We start from the raw sequence: 19,352 nt of genomic DNA, 5'->3' as shown, positions 1-19,352 counted from the left end.
CCCCTCTTGTCCAACCTCCCCTCTCCCTTCCCAACTCGACCCAGCGGGAACCTCAATGGCGGGGGCAATCCGGCAGCTCCTCAGCCCTTTTTCCTCCCCTGACACCGGCAGAAAGCAACCGTGGGCATCTCGGACCCGTGCGTGTGTCCTTGTGACAAATGCTCCTTGCACCCTGCCTCCCTCATGCCGCCAGGAAACAGCCACCTTATCGCACGATCCACACCACTGCTGCTGCCTCCACCTCTACATGGTCTCCCACCATCCTGTCCACACGGTCCCCACCTCTCTGCCATGGACAAATGCTTCCCCCTCCCCTCCCACACAGCCCCCTCTCCGGGCCTGGCGTCCCCCTGACCCAGTCCCTGCGGCGGCGGCTCCCCAAACGCAGGTTGAACGTGCGGGTCCCCTCCAGCGGCTCCCAGGTCCTGGCCACGACCTACGTGGTTCAAGACCCGCAAGTGCCCAGCCTTTTGCTCTGCCTCACGAGCAGTGCCCGAGACATGAATCACCAGACTCGGCAGCTCAGACCACTGAAGTATATTTTTTATCGAATTCCTCACGCCCGCCACGGTGGACTTGCTGTGTTTGTTTGCAGCACGCTTCGCTTCCTCGCCCATCCAGATGTGCTGTACCTGCAGCTGGTGGCCCATCTCACCTGGCAGGCAGATGTGGGGCTGCGAGTGCCAGAATTAGCCTCGGGACAAAAAAAGCCTTGTGTGACCTCGACGGGAGGGGAGTTTTACTGCTCGGGCACAGCAGGATCCACATCTGAAGAAAACAGGGTGACTTTATTCACATCTTCTATATCCTCCCTTTCCCTCCTCCCACAGCCCTGAGCGTGACGGAGGGATGGCGAGGTGTATGTGTGTGTAGCCACGCATACATGTTTTGGGTCTGTTTCTATAGGGAATAGACAGAATGGAAAGTTTATCTCCGGGAGTCTGGGGAGGAAGGAAGTTGTGTATGGATGAATGGCTTTTCCATGACAAACAATGAGTCTGCACAGACATGGTGTGATGTCACCTAAAGAATTTCCAAGCCAGCCTCAGACACAGAAAACCTTCTCGCTGGCAGAGAAGACAGCGTCCCACCTTTCCATATCACCACAGCCAGAAGGAAGAACTAGGGCAGGGGAAAAAAAAAAAGCCCTCCCTGTCTCACACAAGGCATACACCATGTAAATAGATGACACGATGGGAGACATGTATCTCCAAGCTTCGCCCTCACCAAGTCTCCTCACGGATTCTGAGAAAGGAGTAAACCATGGCGAGCCGCCCTGGTGCCTCTCCCAGCCAGGAATGTGAGACGGCACCAGCCGATGAGGCACTTCCACAAATACGGGTGATGTCAATGTCCGTGTTTGTGTGAGCTTCTCTGGGCGCATGTGCAGAGCTGCAGCACTCCAACAAGGATGTACCACCACGCAGTCCTGGACCAGTGGTCCACCTCTGGCACTGCAGCATCGTGGAAATGAAAACTTTTCCAGCTGGTAAAGTCTGGGAGATGCTCACAGGAAACTCCATCCAGAAACACATGGCATTAATTAAATACTTCATTTTAAGTACTAATATTCAAAGGCAGCTGATGATTAACAACAGCAAAGTGTTGTGAGTACTGCTCGTAGCAACTCAACCTCCAAAAAGCACCAGCAAGGCAATGATCTTATTTTGAAACACGAGCCACAAAAATTGCCGTACAGGATAAGATCGCTTATCCAACCAATCTAATACCCTGTCAAAGGCAGCAACTAAAGGAGATGCTTCAGCAGGGAGCACAAAACTAAAATTCCTAAACAACTCACAGACTAAAAATTTTTCACTCAAGCAAATGCATTTGTTTCCAAAGACAAGTACGTTGGGAAAGTTTAGCCGTCATGAATTTTCCCTAAATTCTGCTGCTGGTGAGAGAAACTGCCATTGAGTCACGATGTGAATTATGGACATGAGTCCTTTTTAATGTGCTGGAAATAATTTTGTCACTGGCTGTGTTTATGACTTCAGATAAAGTGCTAATAGCAGGTGAGGCATTGTTGGAGGGATTTAGCCTCAGCCAGCAACTTGCAGACCGAAAGCTGCAAAGCACTTGGCCAGTGGTCCAAAGAATACAATCCCTCTTCCTTGTACCTGTTTCTACTTGCCACCAAAATCTTGAAAGCGAGCTTTTGATTTTGTAAATAAAAAGCTTGGGTGGTTGTTTTTTTTAAGCCCAAACAGCTTTGGCAAAGTAGCTTGCTAAAGCAGAGCCGGGTGGAAGAAGTCGGTGGAATTTTGTAAGGACGAGAGGTGGGGTGAAGAGGGGCCGCTGGAGGGCTGGGATGAATGGAGCCAGTGAGGCGTCAGGTAAGAGACGGGAGTAAGGAGCTGCTGGCAGTTAATCCCGAATGACCGACTGGGATGCCAGGAAAGTCATCAGAATTTGGGTGGTTCAGGGGAAGAAGGCTAGGAGTGAGCAGAACTTTGGGATGGCTCCATACGAGTGACATCAAGGGGTCACTACACCAACAGGTATAAGGGAGGCCCTGGAGAAAGCCGGTCTCGACCACTCTTCTGTTCCCTGGCTAACCCCTGTCTCAAATCCAGGAGGACCCAACCTCACCCCAGGCAGACCCACCCCTCCTGGCCATCACCCCTGTCCACTCCCCACCACCCAAGTGACTCCCATTTTTGTCCCAAACCATCCCTTCCCTGCAGCAGCCCACTCACACCAACTCACACCACTCCTGCTACAGGAAGGGGCAGTAGAAAGAACACTGAAACGGAGTGCTGCTCTTGCTTCTGCTGGAAAAGGCCCTATCCCACCCCTTCGAGTGGGCCTGGGTCACTCAAACAGCAGCACTGAAGCCATACTGTGGCCCTGAGTGCTGATGCTTTCACCCAGACTGCTGAGCATCACCTGGGTCGAAAAGGGAGCTGACAACTGAAAACGGGACACGAATCTCAACCTTCAGATTAAAGGTCTCGTGCTCCCTTCTTAGGGCTAGCTGCTCCCTTCTTACAGGGAAAAACAGCGGCAGCAAGCCTGCGTCTTCAGAAAGCCTTGGCATTCTGTTGCACTCAACAGTCTGCTGCCCGAGGCAACTGGCTACTGTGTTGCCTGCCTGCCTAAAATTAGTACCTGTGATCGCCTTTGTTCGATTTTCAGAGGTGACAACTGTGCACGAAGCACAAATTTACACATCGAGTTCCCAAAGTCACAGCGGAGCAGCTGGAGAGCTATCACCGCTTGCCCAATACCGTCCCTGCCGCGTCTGCTGGAGGGAAGCTGCACGACTCCAAGAAAGAAGGGGAGGTCACATCCATGAGATCATTTGCAAAGATTTGGCAGACCATGAAAAAAGTTGAACTCTGGCTGGAAGACAGCCCTGATAAATGAGAAAAGGAGTTAACTCATGCAAACTCCTTGTCCTACCCTTACTGTTTTCCAAAAGTTTGGGATGCCCCCAAGTGTGACACAGATCTTTATCAAGTGCTACAAGGAGTGCTGAAATAATATCTAAGTCTCTTTCCACGTAACTTCAGTGATCCTCCTTTCTGCATCTTGTCCAGTTTCTCCCAGACTGGAGGGAACTGGAAAACATTCTTGATCAAGAGCCTCTTTCAAGTTCCTGTTTATCCTTGCAACTTGACTGTGGTTCAATGCCTCGCAACGTCCAGTGCATCCAGAAACATTTATTGCTCTCTCTGACATTAGACACTTACTCAAGATGGGAAAAAAACATTCACTGAAGTAGAGTCTCCTCTACTTAAGGAGCCAGTAGAGACGCATTCACCTGGGAAGGAGGGTTTACTTGCGCTGCTCAAAGGGGAATCCCTGCCTGCTGGTTCTGTGCCATGGACCTGCTGGTTGATGGCACCAAGAGATATACCATAACGTTCTGTTATACATCTGCTTCTGGCAGCCAGGCTTGGTTTTAACCACAGTTCTTACTAAGACTTTAGGAATCTCATTAAAGTCACATACCTGCCCATTCAGCTGAACCAGTTTTAGAGGGAGTGTAGCTTAAAAAAAAAAAGAAAGAAAAAAGTCCCTTGAAGCTAAATCGAAGCCCTCACACAGAAACCTAAATCATCTTTTAGCCCACCACCCCCCACTCATTCGGTGCTGTGCTGCTCCCCTGCTGCCGACCTGTTACTCCCTCAGCACCGTACCGCCATGCTGCTGTACTGGCGTCAACCTTCCCAGATCTAAACGTGTTATTTTATTTGTATTGTGATTATTACTTAAACAGTAACTGGAGTGACCTCCATAGGTCCAGATCTAGCTGATGTGTTACAGAAGGTGTAATAAAACCTTCTCAAAGCATCCCAGCAAATCAACCCTCTGTGTCCACCTCTTTTGTCTTGACATTGCCTTGCCTTGTTGAATTGTTACGCGCTGTCTGGCTCCACTGGAAGGGCAGATTATTCCTGCCTATGTCCTGCTTGTTTCTTTTGCTACTTACACACTCGGTTTTATCTCCTGATGTGCTCATGTGCTACCTTTTTCTGCATCTCATCACCTGTCACCCCTGCTGACAGATCCAGATTTCTTTTCACCACTACCTTGCTCTTTCATTTTTCCATGACTCCCCTGGCCAATGACATCCAGTCTCACTGTCACCAGGGCATGTAGTGCAAGATATACCTGCCAGTCTCAGCAGACCCAGTGACAGCCGTCCCTGAAGTGCCTCACCAAGGAGACCAAGAATGGAGGAAGGTTGCAAGCAAAGCAGAAGTATTAGGCAAAAAGAGAGAGGCCAGATCCTAAATATTTTCACCATATAAAACCAGAACAGATAAAAAGGATGGTGATTCTATGAATAAAACAGGTTTGCATTAGCAAAAAGATACAGAATTTATGTGAATCCTTATGAACGCTGTCATTTATGCCACAATATTTCACATGACAGGCAACGAGCTCACCTGGAGCAACACCATTTCACCCGCGACAAAAAAAAGAAGCGAACTCCAAGGTTAAACCTGGACATGACCCTCCTCCCTCTCAAGGTGATTCAATGGTAGTTGTACTCTTGCAGCAGATTAAATCCCAGCGTTGAGCCAACCTGGTCCACTGAGACCACATGTCCCACAGAAAAGTGCAAGAGACTCAGCAGCAACCTGTGGAGCACCTGCAGAAGCTGTGTGTGCAGAAACAAAATCAATTTCAATTTTTCAAAATCAAGAAGGAAGAGATATAGAACCATCCCTGCAGGTACATGGCTGCCTGGAAACCTTCCATATTTCCAATATTCCCAGGGACAGAACCAGGCCATCTGGTTCCCTTTTCCACAGGAACTCTGTTTGTATGTTGGTGACCTCAGTCGAGAGCCAGAGACCTGAACCAGGACATGTCTGGCCCAAATGTTGCGCATCTTGTTCCCACAACTACTAGAATACCAGGGTTTCTGGGGCTACAGCAAATTGTCCTTAATCACAAACTGAAACCTTCTTAGCATCCTTTTTTTATGTAAGCAAGCCCTGTAACAAATTAGACCAGTTCCCCTATGTGTAGTCATAATCTAACAAATCACTAAATGCATATATTTGAAAAAAGTATCAAGCTTTATCCTCTGATGACCGTTCAGTGGCTTATTTAACATGCTCACGGTATCACAGATTACTTGTCGAACAGGTACCCCGTCACCTTAATTTGCACTAACAATTTCTTCAGCAATTGTTCCCATGACCCACTCAAAGGAGCCACAGGAGGTCAGGGTGAAACAGAAGCCCAGGCAGGGTTAGGAAGCCCATGCTGCTGCCCTCCAACATCACAAGTTTCTAGGAATGAAAGACTCGAACCCTTAAGGCCATCTAGCCAACACCTTCCCCAAGTGTTAAGTTTACATGGAGGATTAACCATCCTAGAGGGGAATAAGAGATGAGGAAAGTGAAAAGAAGAAAGCATATCCCTCCTTTATTTGTTTTCCAGGGGCCAAGCCTGGGAGCGGGTTTGTTACCTGCTGTAGCTGACCGTGGCACAGATCCCTCAAGCAGTGACAGAAGGGCAGCCCTCGTCCCGCTGATGCTGGCTGCAGGATTTGCATGAGAACTCTGGACTCTGATTATGGTGGTTTGAAGCATGTACGTCAGCCCTCCTTGACGATTAGGAAGGATAACAGGACAAAGTTCTCCAACAGTATGAGCAAGGAGGCACCGAAAGGCGATCCACATCAAAGCAACTTCTCTGCAGAGATTTCAGAACAGGCCAAGGGATGGAAATAGCTGGATGACTTTGTGTGCTTTCTTCCTTACTCTGATCTTGCAAAGCACAGAGCACCCTTCATCCTCCCGAAAGGGGTGTGTAGCTCCCCTAGTCCCACTGGAGTCATCCCAACCCAAGAAGATTTATGTCTCTGCATCTCACAGGCCTGGACCTCATTTTTGCTCTGAGTATATATTCCTTTTAGCTTGTTCCATACTGTCTAATAATTACATTAACTGGCTAAGACAGTGAAATATTTAATATACAGTTAAGCTGCTGCTGCAGTGGTTCTTAGCTCTCCAGGAGTGAACGTCCATGGGAAACATGGAGATGCACAGTTACTGCTCTGTCTTGTAAATTCAACACCTCCGTGTAGGTCCCAGGGACCGGTGTCAGACTGACTTGGATCAAGAGCCTCCTGTCAGTTAAATCATTGCCAGCAAAGCTTGATATAAGCATTTCCAAAGGAAATAGTAAGCCATGGAATAAATTCAAATTGAATTTCATTTCTCTCCTTCCTGTTAGAGTCTTCAAAGGTGTTCTTATAAAGTCCAGTCTAATGAAAATAATATTAATGATCAGCTCTTCCTCCACTCTAGAATTGCAAAGCAAGCACATACACACCGTACATCAGACCCCACAACTCTAACAGCCACTATTTTTCCCTTGCCTTACAGAAAGGGAGAGAGAGGTGCGGGAAGGGCCGAGTAACAGGTTCAAAACAGTAAATCTGTGGTGCAGATTTACCTCTTTTCAGCAAAGCATTAAGCCAGGTGCTTGAAAGTAAGAATACACCTACTCGTTTCTGCTGAATTAGGATCAGAACTAAAACCTGCTTCCTTTTTCCATTCTTTTGACCACCAACTACTTCTGCCCTCAATTAAATGTTGTTCCTGTTCAAATACAGTGCATTCAAAGTGCAAGTAATAAACAAAACATTTTGGGGATAATGCCCCAGTGTACCAACAGTATCATCTACACAGTTATCACAGTTTCCAAGCCAAAGAAAAAACATTTTCCAAGCATGCTTATTACATTTTAGTATTAAAACATATATATATAAGGCCTAAACGCTATAAATAAAGCCCTATCTATATCAGAAGATTACTCTGATTTAACCAATTTCAGAACTTATCTTCTATATCACCATGCTTCAGTGTAGGAATTTCCTGTTAATTTTGGATGCAACAGATTTAAGCTAAACCTGTTCAAAACGTCTTGGGAATAGACTGCATATACATTTGTACCAAAAAGAAGATAATTTTATATCTCACCTTTATTCTAGCACCAATCACATATGTGCAATTCTAACTGCAGAAAACGGAGTATCGTATTTAAGATCTTGCTTGTAAAATGCTATTATAACATTATTACCTACCTAAAAAAAGAACTTCCAGATACAAATTTTCAGCAAACTGTGCATTCATGCAAACCTAATCTGGAAGAGTTATATCAGTGTATCAGTGTTGCATAGGTTAGTTACCCTTTAAACCAAAAGCAAAGCCTTCAAAAGTCAGATCTGTTCTGATTTAACTAGACTGTTCAGTTAAATCACTGCATTCATTTTTCTTTTTAAGTAGATAAGCTCTAATATTAGGAACGAGGGGTGGTGCCTCTTTTGAGTGACACATCATATGATCCCATATATAAACTCAGTGAGCATCTTGAAAGCCGTGGTTTATTTGGGGTCCCTACTCTGTCTGGCATCTCACCACGCAAAAAAATCTGCGACCCTTTCTCAAATTTCCAGTCCAAATTTATTCGTGGTCAGCTCACGCCCATTTGTTCATGTGCCAGCTTGTCCCTTAAAGCTCAGGATGCCAAAACTGAGGCGGGAGCCTGACAACGTGGTTCTGCTAGCAGCATTACCAGGGTAACAGAGACCTCTCTCTCCCACCCTGGGGGCTTATCCCAGCACTGTGCCGCAGGACATTGCGCTTTCAAGGTGCAGCCCCCTGATGATATAAGCAGTCAGAAAGACAATATAAGCAGTTAAAAAGTTCAAAATTAAACTTTGAAAAAGACCGGGTTTTACTTATTTAACCGCCTGCACTGGTTCACGTGGGAATCAGAAGTGCGGTGGAGCATGGCAGGAACACGTGGCAGGAGGGGCTGAGCCACGTAGTGCCACCTTCACCTGAGTTAAATTCGCAGGGATCTGCACGGGCACTTCAAGAAAGGTTATATTCCTGGGATGTTTTTTGATTGTGGCTCCGTTCCCTGACCAATTTCACAGCTCACTGCCACAGGCTGAGGGCACACCTGCACAGAAGGTGAACATCAGCTTCTTGGACAGGAACTACTTAAACCCATATTGCTGCCAAAGCCCCTGTGTTACCAGGGCAAGGCCTGAAGTGCAAGAACATGGTAGTAAAAAAGAAATAATTTATATTTAAGTCTTAAAAAAATTAGTATCAAAGCATTAATTTGAAAGATGCCTTTGTGTAAAATTACCTGTTTTGGAACAGATGAGGTTTCCAGTGTAGCAACTAGTATTTGCTGCTTTGTAAATCCTTCCCTGTGCAGAATGAAAAAAGAACTGGAAAAGTAACTAAAATTGCTAGCGCACTTTACTCAAACTTATTCCTTTTCAATGACTTTGAATTTGACTCAGTTTTCAAAGCATACTATATAGATATTTTAACTGCCAAAGCTATCCAAAAGCTTTCCAAAAAAAGCTACGCTTTTTTCCTGCTTCTCTTCTCAACATGAACTGTAATGTGACATTTTTGCTGGTGGTACAGACACTAGAACAGCATCCATCTTCTCTTCCTACAGCTCTCCTGGCCCAGCAGGGCTAATGAAAGTCAAAACTTGCTTTACATCAACACAGCCAGCGCAAGTTGTCACCAGACCAGCTTTCCACCCACCAGGAGGGATTCTGAGCACATCCTGCACTTCACCAGTGGGGACTTTATCCTCCAAAGAGCTCAGCCCACACCTGGGCTTCAAAACAAGGAATCAGATTTCAGAGGTGCCTGTGGAAAACTGAGCTTTCCCTTTCCTGCTTTTGACATGAAAAATGTTGTAACCGCCAAACGCAAAACTCCAAGGGGTTAAATTATCTGGAAAATGTAGGTGCTTATCTAACACCTCATCTACTCAGAAAGTGCTGTTCAAGCTCGAGGATGATGGACACCGGAGAATTTGGCTCTAAGCTGTTCTGAGAGTCCAGTCAGTATAGTACTTACAGTTTGCAGCTCTTCAAATACTGATTTAAAAGTCACCGTTCCTGCAGCAGGGGCAACTGGGCTGGGTAAGGGTACCCCATCCAGATCGTTATGATCCTGCAAACTTCAGAACTGCACTTGGATGTTTCGACTTCTAATCCCAACCAGTTTTTCAATCCCGTTTGCTATCAAGAGCTGAGGGAGGGCAGGACTGCTTCTTTTGATGCAATGCGAGTTGATGTCACCTCTGAATGATCATACATCTACAGCGTCAGATGGTGTGAGATTGTCACTAGGTCTTAGAAAGAAAGAAACAAGTAACTACGGGATGATTCCTGGTGAAAATTCGTGTGTGGATAGGATTACGGGCCAATTTATCAGAGGGAAGGGGGTCTTCTGCATTAAGGGTCCTTAGAAGCAACCAGAGTTTGGAAGATGGAAACTAAAATCCTCTCCTGTGGCCAGACTTTACCCTGAGTGCAGGGTGGACATCAGGTCAGGTCCCCTGCAGGGACAGCCTGCCTCTCCTCCCCGGTCACACAGGCTGCATCACACCTTTATGCTAATGGACTCTCTGGCCATATAACGCACGGCACTTAAATTGCACTGCACTGGCATTTCCAGTGAGGAGCACGTACAAAGCCGACAATTTGGCACGAACAGTCCTCACCGCGGTGACTTCGTCTGGAGCTCTGCTGTTGTAGGCAAGGTGGGGATCTGACCCTGTGTCTGGTGACTACAGCAAGGGGTCAGGTCAGGACCTTGTCTTCCCAGCACCGCCGCTGATTTGCTTGGCCATCTCATTTTGGTTATAACTAACTGTGGCTCTGAAATTCATTTTTTTCACCTGCCAAGGGGAGGCAAATTTATTTCAGAACCAGTATTGTGTTCTTGCCTGTGGATGCTGTGATACGTTACAGACTCAAATGCATTTAAAGATCCTTCAGTGAAACCATGTAAATGCAGTTATTATTAACTCCATATTCATAGTAATACCTCAGGCAGAACTCACCAAACACAAGAGAACAGTCTATAGGAGACAGATTTCTTTCAAAGAAATAAATGTGTTTATTCTTTCCCTTGAAGCTAAAGGGAAAACATATACCCAGTGGGAGAAGTCCAGTGGGTGAAGTTCTTCCAGTTGCCACTCAAATAGAGAAAATTCAAATGATCTATTTTATGCTATCATTCAAAAGGACATTTACAGTACTGGAGATTTTTTCCCCCATTACCTTGAACATATTTATTCTCTCTGGCAATGTGTTATTGAATATGTTGACTAGACAGGACTAGGGAATTTCTGTAAGTGGAATAGCTGTACATCTGGAATGCAATCTTGGCTTTTTTGGACAAATACAATGTTCTTGCAGTGCAAAATGTGTTTGCCCAGCAAAAAAAAGTAAGTGTATTTGTAGAGAAGGTAAGGATTGCTCATCTTGCAGGTGAGGGAAGCATGCTGCGTTGCACAGAAGTGTTATGCTTGTATGCGTGTTTGCAGGTGTGGACCACGGAAAGCTGGTGTATGAGAATATACCCACCCTTCCCTGCAGTGGGCAGGGTGTAGGAGGAAAGAAGGAATTGCCTGAATATTGCAGGGAAAGCAAGAAATCCTATTAAGGATTTATGCTGCTCCAGCAAAATAACTTCCTCACTTGAAGCAGAAGCCAGCTCTTTCATTGTCTTTACTTCACTCATGCTGACAGCGTGCAGTTCTTCGGTCAAGCCCAGTGCCGGTTTTGTACCGAGAGATTCATCACTAAGAAACAGGGCAGCAATCCTCCCAGCTCCTATTCCTGCTCTCGGTCACAATTTCAGTTGCCTTTGAAATGTATTTCCAAAGCATTTCGGGTGGACAGCCTTTATATTGCTAAACGCTCCCAGAGTGAAAGCCGTTATTTATTACATGATGTGCACATTCAAAAAATATGTTCTAGGGAAGGCATGTATGGGATATGTCTGAGAAGACATTTGTGCGTGGTGTGTAATAATTATAATATGTTTTCATTTACACAGTGTCTCCTCCACGCACAAGGGAATATAACGAAATGTAACTAAAACCGCACATCCTCACAAATAAAGGGAGAGCGAATGTTTCATACAAAGGTTAAACAAAAAAATCTGTATAATGTCACTTTGGGGATTAGAGGAACCAGAGTAAAACAAACATCCAGAACAAACTTTGAGGGGTTGCTTCAGGAAAAGCACGTGTGTGAGTGTGTGCCATCACATCTGCATATTCAATACGACTTGCTGGGACAGCTCGGGGAAAATAGGAAGCTGGAAATTTTCAGTGTGGGAATTAGATGGAAGAATGCGAACCATTCTAAACAAAACACAGCGAAGTTGCCAGCTGACTTGCTAAAATGCCAGTGCTCTCTAGGATCCCTTGAAACGGAGCTGAGGACTGGCCTTGCTGTCCAGGCGGTGGGTAGGGAGCCAGGAGATCCGGGCTGTATTCCTGGCCCTGCAACAAACCCAGCATGTGATGCTGGAAAGTCGCTCAGCCCCAAAGTTTCCAAAAACTGATTTCATGCCTATACTTTTGGGCACCTAGCGTGAGACAGCGTGAGCCCACACAGCCAGGATTTCAAAGTTAAGCCGCAGGTACTAACTTCCCATCCATGCAGAAGATATGTTTGGGGGCTCAGCTTCATCACAGATGCAGCAGGCCTAAAATCTGCGAAGCAACCCGCAATGCTACGAAGCTGCTGGTATTACATGATTACATAGACCTCTCATTTTGCCGAAGGAGAGGGCTACGGATATGCAAAGGAGTATTATTTAGTTACCGGTTGTTTCCCATGTCCTGGCAACCACTGCCATTCTATAAATATTTTCAGGGGTTTCAATATACCTGAAGATTTTTGTTTATGTTTCCTGCTTCGGGGCATCGAGGAATAATCTTCTTACGAAAGGATTCACTGTTCCAAAAGGAACATAAAGAATACAGACCAGGATTTCTGGCAAAAAGTGTGGAACAACAACACCGACAAGACTAGGAAAATACTAGATCTCAGGGGTGAAATAGTGGAAAGAAAGCGGCTTTTTCACATAATTTAGTCAGCATGGATGCTGGGGGGGGGGGGGGGGGGGGAGAGGAGTAAAAGCAGTATTTCTAGCTTATGTTTTACTGCGCACACTTTTTTTTTAAATTTGGAACCATCTGGATTAAAGAAAGTTGTGTTCTCATTGTACATGACAGGGTCTGGTCACATAGAAGATTAATTTACATTGTACTGTAGGCAAAGGATTATTGTGTTTTTTCTGAATACTTAGAAACAAGTTGAAAGAACTAGTGTAAAACACAGATCTTGTTTTACCCGTTTGTATTTCTACTTCCAACATGGTGAACTCTATACTTTCTTCCCACCCCGTTTGCGTCTGCCCTTAACTTTACCCCTGCACCTTGAGAGAGGATTTTCAAGATTTTTGTCATGCACAGGCAGATAACACGCGTAGGTGAATTTAGCAATTTGAATGGGGTTTTAGAGTGTCCACACGTACTCAAGAACAGAAGCAACAACAAAAGCAGTTTCTGAAAGGCACCTCCTTTTGCCACCACTTCTCTGTGCAACCCCTGGAGCTGCAGCAGAAAACTTTCAGAAAATCAGGGGACTTCAGCACCAACAGTTTCTGTGCTGTTACTTGTAGATGTTAAAGTAACCTTCCTTTGGCCAGAATGAATGCAAACCCTCCATTAAGTACAAAATCGTATTTTGTATCTTTATCCTGACTTCTGTATAAAACTGTTTTCTAAGTCTGTGCCAGGCTTTGACTGCAACTCTGATTTTCACAGAGTGTTTCCACAACAGTGCTGCCCTATTTTTCAGTTTTCCTCTAAGATCTTACCTCCGAGCTGATGTTCATAGGGCAGGTGACATAACTGTCCAATTCTAAGTGAACTGCCAATTTTAGAATGCTATTTACTACCTGAAAATGTGCTGGTGGCCACGGTCCAGAGAGGGAGGAGTCAATAGTTAAAAGTAATGCTGCAGTAATGCATGGGTATAAAAATCTTGTGTTTTAAGAACCACACAGCTACATCCATACTCTCTCCGGGCCGAGGGAGCCTTACCTCCGTCTGAGGTTGCCTCTAACTCTATTACAAGTGTATATGAATTACCTGACTGTGGACCTGGCTCCTGGAGCCCCATGCAAGGCGTCACTGGAGAGGGACAAGCCCAGGTCCTGATGCCTTTTCTTCCTTGGAGCTTCTGACAGAGAGGACAGCAAGAAGCTTCCCTGATAGCCAAATAACCCTTCCTCTCAAGCTGGCCAGTATTGCTACATCTGCCCTAGAACCCTTTGGCAGAGGGGAGGCGGCACCCACCCTTTTCCAACCTTAGCCAAAGGCTGGAACCTCTCCTCTGTCCCAGGCTGAACATGCTGGCTGGCAGTGGAGCTAAACACACACAGCATCCGGACATCTCTGTGCAGTTTTGGACTAAACAGCTGCCACAGAAGAAGATTTCACAAACCTGCTGCTGTAACAGGTACCCCACAGCACGTCGGACACACATGTTTCTGCTGTGACTGCAGGGGCTGCTCCTTTTCAATCCAGTTGTAGAGGTCTCAGAGTTCAATCCCCAGGAATGGCTTATGAAAGCAATTACTACCTGAAAGGTCTCTTTGTTTTTGTGCCACTGCTTCTAATAATAATGATTACATCAGATATTTTCTACCATCTCGATCTTCTTTGGTGCTGCTAATGAAGAAATGTCAAAGTCCCAACACTTAAAATAGCACCCAATGCAATGAACTGCAAGCGCTGAGGTTTGAGATTTTACATCCTGCCCTCCCACAGCACTTTCCCTTTGATGATTTTAACCACTGAGTACTGAGCTTCGTATAAGCCACAAAGGGTGTGACATGCACAGCGGAGTCAGAGAATCACCTGTGGCCAGGGGCCCAGGTCGCTTGCTCTAACCACCAGACAGTCCTGTCCCACAAGAGCGGATGAGACATACATGATAGGTGCACGGCATCCAAGTGCAGTTGCCTGGACCACAATATATTATTTTGGTTCTTCAAGCGATCCTTTCGTTTACACTTGGTTCAATCTGTTACGGCAGCAACAGTCACTGGCCAATTTAATAGCAAAACTGGGAATATAATCTAGACCTCCCGTGCTTTACATCCTCTGACCATTCCTCCTCGTATCAGCATGGCTATGTTCTTGTCAGCTATTGACTGACAAGAAAAAGCAAAACCTGAAGAAAATACCCAAATCCCAAAGGCTCAAATTTAGACCTGAAATCTGCACTGAGACATCAGCTCTGAATTTTGACCCAGCACCTAACCACATATTCACAGCATTTTCAGTAAGTCATCCCCGACACCAGGAAATACACAGCAGACCAGAATTGCTTTTTGCAGGAGGAACTATGTAATCCTAAAACACAGTCTCATGTAGCACCTATTAGAGATGATAACTGCAAAGTATCATGTAAAGTATCAACATAAAAACACCTGGTTTTTATTTTTAAGGAAAGCTTCATGGTGACCTAAGCTCCACAACAAAGCTCTGCAGGCAAGAGGATCCTAATATTACAATTTCCAAATAACCCACTGATTAGTTAGATTTTCTTTATAACCTCTGGTCAGAAAAAAAAGATCATGACCAGCATGACTTCCAAAGGGAATCCATGCACTTAAGAGCCGTATCCTGATTTATATATGTGTGTATGCGTGTACATACATATATATGTATATATGCTTATGTATCTAAAATACGCATGTTACACATCTGCTCTGCCTACGCTTAAATGCATAGGTCTTAATAGGGATCTCTGTCATGTAATGACTGGTGACATTCACAGAAGAGTTCTAGGGGATCATTTCTGCTTTACATTCAAGAAAGGAACGGAACTTCTATAATACCCCATCGCAGCTTCTCTGACACTTTGCTAACAGCACAAAAGCTCTACAGCAATAGCCAGGGCTCCACTCAGAGTGAAACATTCTCTCCGAGACAAGCTGGCACCCTTGTTTTGCTGAGCCATGCCCGAAGATGGTGCCTTTAGGCGTCAGCAGTGCAAAAGGACCGTTTTGGTCTCATCCATACACAAAAATCATTCCCCAAATTGACTTTTAAGAAGTTCCACTAAACCAACTTTAAACCTAATTTAAGACCATAGGTTGTATCAGGCTTAGTAGATTTTAATGGACACGCTTCAAATCTGATGAAGAAGGTCTGGAAGCCAATTTGTGAAGGACAACTGTAACCCCCTGGAGCATGGCTAACATTCGAAGTTGAACCAGTCCCAAACCAGTGTTAGCTGAACTACTCCTTAAGCCAGCTGCATTTTTTAGAGAGGAGAAATTTCCTCACTGTAGCTTAGACTGCAGCGAAATGCTTTAAACTGAGAAGTAATGTAGTGGTGGGCTGGACAAAAGGACTGAAAACCCAACATCAGCCAGTCACAGGCAATTAGCTAACGGATTGTAACAGACTACACCCCAAAGGCCTCCGCAACACGAGGGAAGCTGAGGCCATCCGTGCCTTGTTTTTTTCAAGAGTAGGAAGTAAAGTACCACCTTTTTAAATGAAAGCTTAGATCTACAGAGCTGTCTGGATGAATGAGGACCCTGCTGGGCTCCCACCTGCCCAATATCCCTCCGATCATCATTGCTGTACCGAGTGGAGCCTGTGAATCCAAGCTGCCTGTATACCCCTTCCTTGCAGTCTTCTCCGCTCCCTCGGTTGAAGCTGCCTCTCATCTCTCAGGCGTTGGGACGTGGGACATTGCGGTGAGGTGGGGGAACGGGAGGGATCAGCAACTCCAAGGGAAGGCAAGCAGGGACACAGTCCCTCAAGTCGCCAGGTCAGGGAAAGGAGTACGGTTAGCTAGGCAAGGGATGGGGGATTAGAAATTGGGAATTAATTTAAGGTTAAATGGATCAAAAGAGAGAGAAGGGTTAGCAAACCTTAGGCTTCATTGTTCAAGCGGGTTTGTGTCATTTCTCTCCAGCAGTCCCAGTGATCACTGCCCATAGGTAAGAAAAAGCCAAAGGCCAAGAAGATTCCTGTGGGTAAACTCATGAGTTTTCCATTGCACAGCTGAAGCCATGAAAATGCAGAAAGCACATGGAGTAGGGTGGCAGAAGAAAATGAAGGGTATGGAAGGACTCTGTATTTGTTATCTCTTAAATGCCTAATTTGAGCTAGAAGTTACCCTGCAAATTGAGGAGCAAAACCACCACATAGGGACAGACTGAGATGGGAGCTGCAGAAAGACCTGGTGGATGTTATGCCCAACCATGCAATAAAAGATACGGGATAGGCAATGGTGCAGCTTTATCAGCGTGAATTACTTCCAATCACAGAAACCACAAGCGAGTGTGCGGATCCTCCTGAACCCCTGCCAAGCAAAACTGTCTGGCCCCCACTGAACACCGGTGTAACTGGGTAAGAAAAAAAAAGAATGAAACATTTATCTGGCAAGTCCTTTCAAAAAGAGAGCATGGCTGTTGGGAGCTGCTCAAGGGGCTGGAATGCTGGAGACGGTTCCAAGGGGACAGAATCAGCCGTCAGAGTGCATATGAGGCAGGCAGGGATTTTTTAATAAAATGCAGTTTATCGCAGGGTGATTACCACCTCCTATTTATACCGTATGAGATCATGAAAAAACATGGCACATACTTCCTTACTCCTGGAAACACAAAATCAGCTGAACAACCATGTGATAAATCGGCCCTTTTCATGCACTTTTACTTTGCCTTTCTAAACCTCTATTTCCAAACATGTGTCACTTAGACAAAGCAAGCAATTAAAATCTAGTAGAAAAATACTTTCTGTGCTCCCCCTAAAAAAAACCCCATGGTAGTTTAGGATTATGAGTCCAAATTCCAGGGCTGTTCCATTTGACATGTAAATCTTAATTGTTCATGAGGAAGCACAGACACTCGAAGTGTGTAACGTGTGAGAAAGGGAACTTCAGGGTCTCCCGAAAAATGCATCATCTATTCCTAACCTTTGCTGCTTACACACAACAGACGTTAAAGACACTACATGCTAAAATGTAAAGAAAAAAGTATTTCAGGTAAGCTTTTATGCCTTAAAGAGCATGCCCTTTCCCCACTCCCCCTCAAATGTGGTTTGAAGACGGAAGGCTTAGAGAGAGGAAATACCGCATTATTTCCACAGTAAGATTCTGCAGTCAAATTTGGGATAATAGGGGAAAAGACTTCATTAGCACTCTTTCAGAATGACTTGTATAACTTGCTTGTAGCTTTGCCAGTTATGAGTAATGCAACAATTGCTAAGATACACCACCACCACCTTTGTACCACATTGCTTTCACGCGTTGCCTGATGTCTACTGGACTCAGCCTCCTCGTAAGCGATCCCCCTGTCTCCAGCCGAGCAATCCTCCCTGAGGCAGGCCCACGCAGCCCACGAGACACAGCACCTTTCACTTGCTCCTCACTTCATGGAAGAAGAATCTTTTTGGTTGTGATGCTCTATGACCGGTCTGAGGACAGAAGCAGGCTTGCAGTGAGGCTGCTCACCAAAATCTGCACCCCCTAATCATTTTCGTATTAATCCCATGGTTAACCACCACCCCCAATAGCACAAAGCTAAATAAATAATGCTACAAAGAATTCGTACTGGCTGACACCCCGGTCCAGCGCCTGTGTGGGGCTGTGGCTCCACTATCATTAAAACCAGGTCTGCGCATTGCTGGATCACCCAGGAGTACAAATTTGATCGGGATCGGGCCAAGGCACATGATCACGCTTCTGCTGAATGAGCCAGAGCGCACGACACGGAGCCAACGCCAATTTTACGCTGGCCGCATGCCAGCCGCAGGGTGCAGACGATACCTGATCCGGCTGGAGTTGTACACTGTGATACCTGATCTGGCATAAAGTCTGCTAGTAAAAAGTTAACCTGTCAAAAACTTCTTGAATTAACTTGAGCAGGCAGAGTGAACGAATACCAGGTCAGTGCTTCACATCATGCGGCCACCCCATTTTTGAGGCAATAATAGGAGTTGTACTGCTGGATTTTCTGCGTTGCCAAACCACAGCCTAATGTCAATAGTGATGCTTATATGAATGGGGATCTCATTGCAGGATCAGGGCCTAAGAGTCCTTCAACTTGCACTGCCTCCAACTTAAAGCAAAAAGAAAAAAGCAGAATAAAATCTAAATATTTAACCTCTAAGTAGCAACAGATTCTAGTAATGTGGAATCTGTAGGTGAAGATGGAGCCATGAGTGTTTCTGTAGCACATAAATTTAGATGAGGATTAACATAGAGTTTATTCCTTCAGGTTAGTGGAAGCCTCGGTACAGCAAACACATCGGTAACTAGGCTGATTTTAGTAGTATTTTAGTAATCCAAACAGTATTAAAAATGCACCCTGTCGTGTTGAACAAATGTGAACCTTATTTTTTTCTTTACAGCCCTTTGGCACAGAAGGGCAGTCCTGCTTTTTTGAAACTGTTTTGAAAAGCCTTACCTGATCTCTGGTAGAACTTAACCCATTTTTAACACTGCCGCAATACTGCCCAGTGTTGAAACATGCACGGTTACCATTACAGGAGGCTACAGACACGTAGCAAGCATGGATTTCAAACATTCTTTCTTGCAATTGCTGGAAATCACTGGAAATTGCTTGGTTTATGTGAGCACTTCAACTATTTTCAGAGGTAGTTCAAGGAGACCATTAGCTGGAAAGCCATTTTCAGAAGTTTTTTCATTTCCCATCACGGAGGCCCTAAAGTGGTCCACCCAGACGTCTCGCAACCTTGACAGTTACCCAGATCTCCGAGCTATTTACCGCCACGCTCCTATCGCTCCCGCAGGGATGTCTAGACAGGGGGTTCCCAAATTTTGGTCCCTCAAGGCCATAACACAGTCCCGAAGCCAAGCCGCAGACCGCAGCCGCCGGTGCTCTGATGGGCACGGGTGAGGTGCCGGCCTGCTTTCCCCTTGCCACCCTGTGCAGCAGCATGAGCCCCTGTCCCTCCTTACGGGGTCCGGCAGCCCGGGGCTG

The 19,352-nt window shown here is 45.6% G+C and overlaps 1 protein-coding gene across 1 annotated transcript in view; it reads left to right on the top strand.

The window, feature by feature from the left end:
* The first annotated feature begins 55 nt into the window (after nucleotides 1-55).
* FBXL14 (F-box and leucine-rich repeat protein 14) overlaps nucleotides 56-19,352 on the top strand; it is a 22,326-nt gene continuing 3,029 nt past the window's right edge. Inside the window, exons 1-3 of the mRNA XM_009879746.1 lie at nucleotides 56-120; nucleotides 326-454; nucleotides 16,011-16,077. Coding sequence (XP_009878048.1) covers nucleotides 56-120; nucleotides 326-454; nucleotides 16,011-16,077 — 261 coding nt within the window. The remainder of the gene's footprint in view (nucleotides 121-325; nucleotides 455-16,010; nucleotides 16,078-19,352) is intronic.

The sequence above is a fragment of the Charadrius vociferus genome, unplaced genomic scaffold (genome assembly GCF_000708025.1).
Source record: "Charadrius vociferus isolate BGI_N301 unplaced genomic scaffold, ASM70802v2 scaffold90, whole genome shotgun sequence".
Lineage (NCBI taxonomy): Eukaryota > Metazoa > Chordata > Aves > Charadriiformes > Charadriidae > Charadrius > Charadrius vociferus.
The sequence above is the reverse complement of the archived record's forward strand: the minus strand, read 5'-3'. Positions and strand labels throughout refer to the sequence as shown.